General features: G+C 25.6%; 2 protein-coding genes across 2 annotated transcripts; one reads left to right on the top strand and one right to left on the bottom strand.

Annotated features, from left to right (window-relative positions):
- Positions 1-824: 824 nt before the first annotated feature.
- On the bottom strand, positions 825-3,845 carry LOC119678370. The gene is made up of 2 exons (XM_038090161.1): positions 3,443-3,845; positions 825-1,408 (listed from the first exon to the last, which is right to left on the bottom strand). Exons 1-2 carry the CDS (start codon positions 3,644-3,646, stop codon positions 1,016-1,018), a joined length of 597 nt encoding a protein of 198 aa, XP_037946089.1. The 5' UTR covers positions 3,647-3,845; the 3' UTR covers positions 825-1,015.
- A 1,849-nt stretch (positions 3,846-5,694) lies between these two features.
- On the top strand, positions 5,695-11,678 carry LOC119678369 (serine/threonine-protein phosphatase 5). Its single transcript, XM_038090160.1, has 9 exons — positions 5,695-5,814; positions 5,882-6,194; positions 8,007-8,248; positions 8,317-8,467; positions 8,531-8,652; positions 9,017-9,287; positions 9,384-9,834; positions 9,904-9,985; positions 11,400-11,678. Exons 2-9 carry the CDS (start codon positions 6,020-6,022, stop codon positions 11,457-11,459), a joined length of 1,554 nt encoding a protein of 517 aa, XP_037946088.1. The 5' UTR covers positions 5,695-5,814; positions 5,882-6,019; the 3' UTR covers positions 11,460-11,678.
- The last annotated feature ends 864 nt before the right edge of the window (positions 11,679-12,542 follow it).

Genomic DNA, 12,542 nt, shown 5'->3' with positions numbered 1-12,542 from the left:
ACTTACATATTGTTGTTGTTGTAACCCGCAAAGATCTATTGATGTAGTCTCTTTAGCAACTGTTGAACGACTCTAAGATCCCGTCCCCTCTCACACAACTAATTACCCATGTATTCGTCTTGTAATTCCTTTCATGTTATCTGCTTTACTGATCCCTGCAGGTTACGACAATAACAGTGGCATCCGGACCGCAACAACAGTAGACCCAACCGCTTCCCCAATTCACCCTGTCTCCCTTATTTTCCTCTCCCCTACCATCACGCATCCACATCCTAACCTCTGTATTCGTCTTGTGAAACCTTTCATGTTATCTGCTGATAGTCTCAGCGGGTTACCACAACAACAACCCGTACGCTCTAGGAACCAAGAGATTTATATATGAATCTTTGTGGTTGTTGTCGTAGCCACAATGTGTTTAAAAACAAAAAGTCTGAGTAAAAGACAGGACGAGAGAGTGAATAGGTATTATGAATTTTTGTATTAAATGAATAAAATTACTAAATACAACTATATATCAAAATATATAAGTGTTTCTATATACAATATTTAAAAAAAAAAAAATACAATGTAGATATATATACGCATATAAAAATTTATTAAAAAAATATATATTGTAATAATATAAGCATGAATTTAATATAATTATATGTATGTTAAAAGTACATATTTATGGAATGATTAAACTGTAATATATTATTTATGTACGGCAAGTGTTTTTGATCAATTAATTAAAAAAATAATAATTTTATAAAAATGTTTAAAACTATTTATGTTAAGAAATATTATATAATATTTTTTATTTAATTTAATTGTTTTTTTTTTAAATAGCTTTTGTGAACTTTAACGATAAAACTAGCCATACACATATGTAGATGATATTTGCTAAGTAATATCTGAGTATGTGCAGTTTATATGTGGTGTGCATTAGTTTCCATATGCACATTTATACCGACATACAGATGTGCAGACGTAACTTAAGACTAATTTTCACTTATTTAAATGCATCGTACTAAGTCTAGGCAGTTAATGAGACTTCAGCAGGAACGAGTTCTTGCGTTGGCATTTGAACTTGCTCAGCAAGTTCTGCATTGTCGTTGTTGGTAAGCACGAGATCGTTGCTTTGCACCGTTACGATCTGATTTTCTGTATTGAATTCTTCATGACCGCTAACTGCAGCGGATAACGTGGCTTGGCCGTTTTCTACTGGGAGACCAGCAGCTGTTGATTCTATTTCTTCAATATGTTCAAGAGTATTGTTTTCATGCCCATTTATAGTGATTTTATTAATTTTATTCATTTCACTAATGATATTTTCACCCGTTTTTGGATCGATCTCAATTATTTTTTCTTTAAGTTTTGATTTAAATTCAAGTGGCCATTTAACGTTCCATTCACGAAATAACTTAATCTATAAGAAATATATAAAATTATGCATGAATTGTTAGTAAAATATGTAAAATTAAATTAAATAAATATTTATGACAATCGTAAAACATTAGTTTTATCAGCAATAGGTCATAAATAAAAATTAGAAATGATTAAAAATAATAGTGATTAAAAATTTATTTAATTACAATTGTCTAGCCTACAGAAACCTTAAACTCAATATTATTTTTATTTTTAATATATATACAAATTTACAATGTATTGATCTTTCATCCAATTTCATGGCCGGTTTGATTCCATATAGTTTATTTTCAAATTTAAAAAAGGTACCCTAATACTGCGTTAACATGTTATTTTCAACACACTAAATCTCCGCCTCAACGATGTAACAAGTTTTCTGAATATGAAATATGATTCACTTCTTTAGCCCTATTCAATTAATCCCAAATTTCACCTTTAATCTGTTACCCAAAGCTCAAATTTCAAAATCTTAGGGTTATTTATTACGTATAGCGTTGAACATCTACGGGTATATATAATTTAACTGTTCCTATATAACAAAAGCATTGAAAAAAAATGAATATGACCAAAGATTATAAATAGATATTAATTAACACCACAAAGCTTATTGCAGTTCTTTCTGGTTATTAGTCTATAGAACCCAACCACATACGCATTCCTCATAATCCTTAGTACAAAAGTTGTGAAAACCTGCAGGAAAAAGAAACCATTAAAAACTCTCTCTATGAATGTCCGGTTTTGACGTTCAGAAAAATTAGGTTTTAAGGAAGGTGCATTTTTCATAGTTTATCAGACTATTTATTGTTAAAGACGAAAGACCTATTAAATTATCTAAATTCGACGAGATGAATTTATTCTATAATCTTCAATCTTAAGGGGTCTTGTGAGGAATGTGCTACTACACGTCGAAAAATCGCTCATTAAGGTAGATGGAAGTTACCTGATAGCCTTCCACTGCAATCAACCAAAAAGACATCTTTGTCTATATCTATTAATAAATAGATATTTATTATCTTTGTCATAACTTATTATACAAATATTAAAGTTAAGTTTATATTCTAAAATTTTTAAATATTATATAAATATTTTAAAAAAAATTGCAATATGCTCAAGATTTTATCAGTAATGATAAGATAATAAAAATTTAATTAAAAATAGATTTTTTCCATCTAGATAAACAGTTTCTTTTGATTTATGTAAGCTTAAGTGCATTGAGCTTATAAGAACCATAATTACTTGAATTAGATTTCATTGAATTATACTAAATCAGTTATGAAAGCGTATCGTTCTCTCTTAGTTCATTACAAACAATATTTAACAACGACCAGTTTTGTTTAAGTTCTGATTGTTAAAGCGCTGACGTCATTAAACAATATAAATTATTTGCTATAATTACTAATATAAGTGTTTATTTCAGTTTACTTAAAAGTATTTCACTTTCTAGTAAAGTTACAAACAAATAAACCTCATTTTTCTTTTTAAATGATGTGGAAAAATATCTTATACATTTGTATGTGACTTATATATACACTATATATTTTGGAAGACCTATAAAACTTAAAGATAATTACTTGATCTGGGAACCAAAAAACAGTTGTTAGGAAGAAGAGTTAATTTTCAGTATTTCCGGTATCAACAAATCTTCGATATCCTAAAAACTATTCAATCAATTAGCTTAACTGGTACATCATAATTCATACTGTACTTTATCATGTTAAATATCTATTTGATTGAAGATTTTAGACAATATTTTTGGAACAAAAAATATTTATAAAAGAACAAAATACAATTTATTTAGTTTTTAATAAGAAATGTAAATTACACATTAACCATTTCATACTAACATACCAACTCGAAAACTATTAATATATCGTCATTATTACAGGAAGTGACGTATTAAATTATTACTCAGCTAGCCAGTAGTGATTTTTCAGTGAAATTTTAAAACAATTTATTAAACAATAAAATATATATTCTTATTCATATCAAAAATAAAATTTAATAATTGTTAGCACTAGAAATTTATTAAACTTACACGACATTGAAATAATGACATCGGTTTTATCCCAATATCTGCCACCGAATTAACAACACCATTAAGATGTAGATTCTCATTATCTTGTATAAAATAATTTACAAATACAGGAACGAAATCGTTACGTTCTAAATCGCTCCATTCGTTAAACCACTGAACAATATACCGAAATTCTCTATCGATTGATAAATTATTAACTGCCATCGTTAAACAAAGTTATATTAAACAATTAAAAACAACACAACAAATTCTTGATAATTTCACTTATTTTATTTCAGTTTTATTCATATAATAATAAACATTTTCAACAATTTTTAATACAATTTCATTCATTAACATGCAAACGTTGCACTAAACAATCTTCATACGCAGTGCACTAGCTTCGAACTGCAACTTTTTCACCAATATACTAACAAGAAGTGTGAATTTTTTTTCATACTATGTTTTGGTCGGTCTTTCGTTCAATTGTTTGGTCTACCTGCTGTAGTGTGTTGGAGATTTATGTGGTTAATACAAGCATTCAGTAGTTCGTATCGCATCCAACAAGTTTTTTAAGCAGCCCATACTGTCAATTCCAACTACACATAAAGTTTTGAAATTTATTTATTTATTTATTAAACATCTTATAAAATTTTAACAATGGTAATACCTAATTTACTTAATTTTTATCTAATTTACACTAATTGAAATTCTGGTATATACCAACATTCACTGCCAACCGATATAATTTACTATTTCTCTCAATTTACCATCAATTTGATCTAACTCGCATACAGCCTATATAGGTGCATTCTTTTGACACGACTGCTCCAAAAGAACATGTGTCGCTTAAAAATTAACATGTAAAGCATAAACAAAATTCACAAAAATAAACCCATTTTCCTGAAAGTTGTTAACGAATAACCCTCTCGCATAACAATGGTGCCAAATCTTAAAACTGATCTATTGTGAATGATTTTTGACAGAAAATGGAAAACTTCAATCAGCTGTTTATTATTTACAACTATTCCGAGTGTTAATAAGTAAATTTAAATATTTTAAAAAAATTATTTTTTTAATAAAATTTGTGAAAATTACTGACAGGTTAGTAATTGTTAAGAAGTCATTCGTCAATTATTTATTAAGGTTATTATTTAGGTTTATTATTTAATTATTAAGGAATTTTTAATTTCTATGTTCATTAAAAAGTGCAATAAATTAATAAATGCAAAACACAATCTTTAAAATAGAAGCAAAAAGTTGTAATTAATTTTTCCATGGATTGCATAACATATTAAATGTAAAGGATCAATCAAATAAATTCAACTTCATCATTCTCTGTAAAATTTGTACACCAATAATTCGATATTTGTTGAAAATTTAGAACAAAATAATCAAACTTTTTGTCACCCGTTATTGGTTTAAATAAAGTAAATGGGAATATATAGAAAATTGTCAATCCACTACTAATTGGTCAAACGTTTTCAAGAACATATTTTTTTAATATTCAAACCATTATTTTAATTATTTATTCCTATTTTCTTTGTTTTAAAAGGCGAAATAAAAAAAATGCAGATAAAATTATTATTTAAATAACAATATACTGTTTTATTAAATTTGTATAACATTTCACGCACACCTAGAAACGAAGCTCGTATATATGAGTAATATGGCTAGAACCGACCAATCATGTAAAGTTGCTCATGTGTTTGCTTAAGCGATTATTTCAAGAAATTTAATTTTCAATGTTTTAACTCTTGAGTCAAAAATATAAAATAGCGTGGTGAAAATGTTATATAGAAAAATTTCTAGAGATTTACAATTTAATAATAATAATGAAATTAAATGTAGATCAAGATAATTAGGCTATCTACATAACACAAAAAACTTTTATTTTCATTGTAATTTTGTTGATTGACTTATCTTTTTGTTACAAAATCAAGTTACAATAATAATTCGATGAAAATAATAAGATTTTATAAAAAATTAAATTAAAAATAAATAATAAAAGTGTGTAGCGATATTATGAATAATTTCCATAACCTAAAATATATCAAAAATATATTAATTTATGGGCGTAAAATATGAGAAACGAAATTAAATTTAAATTAATCTTCATTTTATAACTAAGCAAGCCGAACGAACAAAATTAACAATTAAAATTATAATTGCTTATGTTGTGTGAATAGGCTAAACCTTACAAAAATCTATATAACTGAACAAGGTTTAACGTAACGTAATAAATTCATTCATTTGAAAATTTTGTTTTTTTGGTGCACCCTAAATGTCAGCTGATAATTGCTTCCGCCATAATCCTCTTCTTCTGAATTAATTTTATTCTAGACGAAACGTATTTTATCGTGCTTTATTATTTAGAAAACGCGGTTTTCAGTGTAAATAAATCCATAATTTAGTTCTTGAACAATAAAAAATTAATATTTAATTTATGAATTCACTTAGTAAACCAAGAAGTCGAAATATTTTAAAATAATTAACCGAACTGACGCACATAGAGCTGGTCTTGTTCAAAGTCAACAATAGTCACTAGTATTTTAATTATATACTTTTCAAAACTAGAATTTTGAATACATTTTAATTATGACTGCAACTGAAGTAGAAATGCATCTGAATAATGAAAATTCACAATCAGATGGAAATGTTAATGTAAATAATGATGCAGAAATTACTCAGGATCAAAAGTCTAAATTTTCAGTTGAAAATGATTCCGGTTTAGCTGAAGGATATAAAAATCAAGGCAATGAATATTTAAAATGTATGCTATAATTTATTATTTAAATTATTATTATTAATTATTACTAATATACGATTAGATAGTACGATATTGTGTTATTACATATATGTTACATAGACATAACCTAATTTTATATCGTCTGTATGAAGTTATTGGAAAGGAAAACGGTTCAATACACTAATTAGTATTGTTAATTATACAAATTAACGAAATTATAGTTTATATATATGTATTGTATAGCTGTAACTAAAAGTTACAGAATATTTAAAACAATGTTATAAGCGAAATGTAGTTGTTAATTGTGAAAATCTATAAAACTGCAAACTTTCTCGCAAGTGGGTTAGAGAGTAGTAAATTATCATAAGAACTATTTAGTGAATTGTGTGTTGATTTAGAATATCTTTGATTAATTAATTGAAAGTCAAATCTGTGAATTTTAAACATATTATCCTTGCTGTTTCAAGTATACTACAGTGAAATTGTATATTTCCAAAATTTTAGTTCAGATATATTCCAATATTGAACAAGTTATCTTTGCAGTTTCAAGAGTAGTATAAAACTATAAATATGTATTTTTAAAATTATTGTAGTTTAGCTATATTCCAATATTAAACAAAATAACGTTGCGGTTTCAAGTGTTGTATAAAACCAAAAGTATGTATTTACAGAATTCTTGTAGATCGAATATATTCCCCTGTTCTTAGTAAAACCTACTCAGTTTGCTATTTCTGTAGAAGATGTAACTCGAATAGAAATTCTAATCAGTACTTCACCATCGATGATGAGTGGCGCCGTAATGTCGATTCGCCATATCCTTAAACTTATATACACTTCTACATGTTATTTACAACTACATTTATGTAGATTTTGGATTGGATCTCAGTCCAAAATTAGTTGTAACAAAAATGGTCAGAAAATAATTAAAACAACGAAAAGTTCAAGCGTAGTAAAGTCTGTTGTGACCATATCTGCATTATCTGCAACCATGTATACTTTAAGGTTCCAAGAACGGCTGGGTCTACGTCCCAAAGCCACCAAGTGCTGTTTAACAACTCCTAAAGAGACTTCACAAACAAGTCCCAGCGGGTTACAAAAATTACAACATATATATTTTAAAATAAATTATAATCAATTAATAGATTCATTAATAATAACGTTTGGCACATTTTAGTTATGCTTCGTTATATTAACTGACTTAAAGGCTTTAAGGTTCCGTCATTGTGCGTGTAAAGGGTGTTTAGAGCTGTACTTAGCCGAAGATAATCCAATTTATTTTTCCCGTTTACGCTGGCTAAACAATATTTTATTCACCGAACACTGTTATTATACAGAATAACTTACAAATATTAATAAATTGTAAATAATGAGCCACAAATTTTTAAATATCCTTTGATATTTATTTTATATTTTAAACACAAGAACTTATTATCAAAATCTTTCATTCAACTTTAAATATAAATATATACGCAGCACCGTACCAACTACCACGACATTTTGTATAATACTACCGATTTTAAACACTAATAATTATTTTCCAATAAATATCTTTCCACAATTAGTTGTAGCTGTAGCTTCTGCTCACTCATGACCTACAGATATAAGAGTAGTTGAAGAGAATTCAATAAACACCACTAAGAGGAGTAGGAAGACACAATAAGAAGCTCATATATTTTAAAGTAAATACACAAAACTTCAATTTTTGTTTATTATGCATAAAAATTATAATTGTTATTTTGTATACTATAAACAATATGCATTCTTATTTTATGATAACTTTGATTATTATGTATATTTGTTCACTTGTATATTTGTATAATTGTATATATATTTTAGCTAAGGATTTCACTAAAGCTATAGAATTTTACACAAAAGCAATTGAGCTTTGTCCAAGCAGTGCAATTTATTATGCGAATCGCTCTTTAGCTCATTTACGTCAGGAAAGTTTTGGATTTGCCTTACAAGATGGCATTTCGGCAGTTAAGAGCGATCCAGCTTATCTTAAGGGTTATTATCGACGTGCAGCAGCTCACATGTCATTGGGAAAATTTAAGCAAGCATTATCGGATTTTGAATATGTAATTAATTTTAATAAATGTATATATTATAATGATATAATCTTATATATATGTCTATATATTTATAGGTTTCTAAATGTCGACCTAACGATAAAGATGCTAAATTAAAGTTCACTGAATGCAATAAAATCGTCAAAATGCGTGCCTTTGAACGTGCAATCGCTGTAGATCAACCAGAAAAATCTCTATCCGAAATGTTCCACGATTTAGAAAATATAAGTAAGTTTTAGTTTATTAATAATTGATAAAATCATAACATCTAGATTATTTGAATGCCTTTAGCAATTGAGGATGATTATAATGGACCTGCTTTGGAAGAAAATAAAGTTACTTTAAAATTTATGATGGATCTTATGGAGCATTATAAAAACCAAAAAAAATTACATCGCAAATATGCATACAAGGTATATTTTAATTTTTAAATATAATTTTTTTATATTTGTCTTTGGCCTTGCCAAGGCTATACCTAAAATTTTGTATAAATTTAATTTAAAATGTCAGACAACAAAAGTAATGAACTTATTTTAGAGTAGTTGTAAATTTTCTTTTTTATTATTTTAAATTGGTGAAAAGTGGCTGATATGAATAAAAACTTAAAAACTTAAATAAAAACTTATAGATTAAATTTTATTTTTGTTTTTATTATTGTATATTAGTCTATATAAATTTCTTTCTTCCTTTTTTCACCAATTTAAATTAATGAACATAATTTTTATATTATTTTATTGACTATAAATATTTATTCATTTATTTTATATATTTGTATAGATTTTATGTGATATTGATATATATATGCGTGCACAACCATCTATGGTTGATATAACGGTACCAGATGAGTCAAAATTTACTATTTGTGGTGATATCCATGGTCAGTTTTATGATCTTATGAATATATTCAAAATAAATGGATTACCGTCAGATACAAATCCATATTTATTCAATGGAGATTTCGTTGATAGAGGCTCATTTTCGGTTGAATGTATTTTTACATTATTCGGATTTAAACTATTATATCCAAATCATTTCTATATGTCTAGAGGTAGGTGTTTGTTAAAATTAAATGTAATTCAAATATTTTATATAATATATATAAATATATTAGTTTTATTAACCAATAAATCTTTTTGTATGAAAGGTAATCATGAAAGTATTAATATGAATCAAATGTATGGATTTACTGGTGAAGTAACAGCCAAATATACAAGTACTATGGCTGATATGTTTACAAGAGTATTTAATTGGCTACCTCTTTGCCACTGTATAAATAATAAAATTTTGATAATGCACGGTGGACTTTTCTCTACTGATAATGTTACTTTAGAAGATATACGTAAAATTGAAAGAAATTGTCAACCGCCTGAAGAAGGACTTATGTGTGAATTACTCTGGTCTGATCCACAAACATGGGAAGGCCGTGGACCTTCTAAACGCGGAGTTGGAATACAATTCGGACCAAATGTAACAAAAGAATTTTGTCAACGTAATAAATTGGAATATGTTGTGCGCAGTCATGAAGTTAAAGATCAGGGGTATGAAGTTACACACAACGGTCAATGTATAACAGTATTTTCTGCTCCAAATTATTGGTACTATTATAAATATATATGAAATTTAAAACATATCATTAATATAAATATGTACATACTTTTTTATAGTGATACTATGGGAAATATGGGAGCTTTTATTACAATTAAAGGCAATGATTTAAAACCCAATTTTACATCATTTGAAGCTGTGGTAAGAAAACTACTTTATTCTGTATTTTTTTCATTGTTCCATTGTAACTTTTACTTTAAGTGTAATATTATATGTTGCATGTTTTATTATTAATGTTACAATTATAATTATTATTGTTATAATTATTGTTATTATAATTATTTTGTACAAACTCTTTATGAATAGGCTAAGTTTATACAATCAAATATTGTATAGAACATGTGATAATAATAAAATAATAATTATTATTATAATTATTATTATTATAATTATTATTTTTATAATTATTATTATTATAATTATTATTATTATAATTATTATTATAATTATAATTATTGTAATTATTATTATTATTATTATTATTATTTATTATTATTATATTATTATTATTATATTATTATTATTATAATTATTATATTATAATATTATTATAATTATTATTATTATATATTATTATTATAATTATTATTATATAATTATTATTATTATAATTATTATATTATAATTATTATTATTATAATTATTATTATTATAATTATTATTATTATAATTATTATTATTATAATTATTATTATTATAATTATTATTATTATAATAATTATTATAATTATAATTATTGTAATTATTATTATTATTATTATTATTATATTTATTATTATTGATCTTATACAACTGAGTTCATTGATTTGATAGTCCCCCCATTTTTTACTAAGAAACATAAATTAAGTGAATTTATTACTACTTCAACCAAGACTAAAGAAATGTGTAGATCAAGACAAAAAAAACCTGTAAACCCATCTAAAGCTTGAAAACTAATTAACTTGAATAATGATATATCTGTCGCAACTGATCATTAATTGATAGGCAGACATGCAAACAGTCTTAAATGACAACTTTTACGGTCTCTCACCAAGATTTATTGAAAGATATTTATGATTTTTTTTTTTAAAGTTTATAGACTTGACCAAGTTTATAAACTTATCAGGCTAGATCACTTTCATGCGAATACAGTATACCTTTCGGCATTAACTATTCATTGACCACTGCGGTTCTTTTAACAATCCTTTGGGTATGCGTATGTCCAACGTTAATTCAGGGTATTACAACGGGACATTATATGTGTTCAAGTACTAGATCACTACTTCAACCACCAACCTTAACCTGAGTTGTTTTCTAATTTATTCTTGTTGAAAATAACAGTAATAAAAATAATGGAGGATAAATAGTTCCTAAAATATTAAGTTGCATTAAAAATAAATAATATATACGTAGTTATTATTTAGCAGTTCTTTCAAAAATATAAATATTAAAAAGAATCTATCTTATTTACTTTAATTGCTATATATTTTGTTATAATGTTTACAATATATTTTAAAATTATTGAATACATAATTAAATAAGTTAAATTATTTTTTTCTTCTTTTTTTCATATCAGCCTCATCCTGACATTAAACCTATGGCATATGCAAACAGCCTGATGAGCCTCCTAGCGTAGTCATATACCTTAAATTAATTTGTATATACTTCTCCGAAAGCCAGCGAACAGAAGTATATCAATTATTATAAATGACATGATTATAGTAATAAATCTTTTTAAACAAAACCTAGTAATGTGCAAAAATAATGATAAAATGATAATTCTAATCTGTACTACCTTATGATTTTAATATATTTTAATTGTTTTACATTCACTTTTAAATATTGATATATTCATTAAATTTTTTATATAAATGCCTTGAAATACTAAACGCTTCAATATATTGTTTATTTATTTATATAAAATTAAATAACGCCAATAAATACAATAGTTTATGAGGAAAAACATAGTATTTAATAAAAAAAAATACTTTTAACATTGTATTTAATGTTATTTAAGAACATGAGTATTTATACAAAATTGAACTGATGCCGCGCATCGCATGCACTCTTAAAGCAAAAGCTAGTCGAAATTATCATTTTATATATTTTATAATAATTGTATAAAATAAAAATTGTAAAAAGTAAGGAACTCTTTTATTTGTTTTTATTTTGTTCAATTCTTTATAAAACTAAACTTGATAAAAATATACTAAGTTTATTTTTAAACATTAAATTTGCTATACGAAAATTGTACTCATGTAAAAATAAATCAATCTCAATATATAATATTTTTATAGTTAAAAAATAAAATTAAAAGCAATAGATTAATTTTTATACTTTTGTGTATTATATAAACTTTATACATATTTTACGCATTAGAATATGAATATCGAAAAAAAATTCAATATTGGAACGAAAAAAAAAGAACCATTGATATATAGAGCAATTGTAAAACAATAAATATAGATAATAAATTGTAATAAAAGTGCTAAGACTTCAAATTGGTTTTTTATCTCTTAAGTACTTTTGAAACGAACGACAGTCTTGTGTACTGATATTGATTTATAACACTTCGTTCAATAATGTGTGTGACATTCATCAACATTCATCAACATAGTCCCCTTATAGGGAGATACAACCATTCCAACGCTTTTGCAATCTTTCGATACCGCCTTTGTAAAACGATTTTTCTTTGCCTTCAAAATAGGCGTTAGTTTCG

The sequence above is a fragment of the Teleopsis dalmanni genome, chromosome 2 (genome assembly GCF_002237135.1).
Source record: "Teleopsis dalmanni isolate 2A chromosome 2, ASM223713v2, whole genome shotgun sequence".
NCBI classification, from domain to species: domain Eukaryota; kingdom Metazoa; phylum Arthropoda; class Insecta; order Diptera; family Diopsidae; genus Teleopsis; species Teleopsis dalmanni.
Note: the sequence above shows the minus strand (reverse complement) of the source record. Positions and strands in the feature narration are given on the sequence as shown.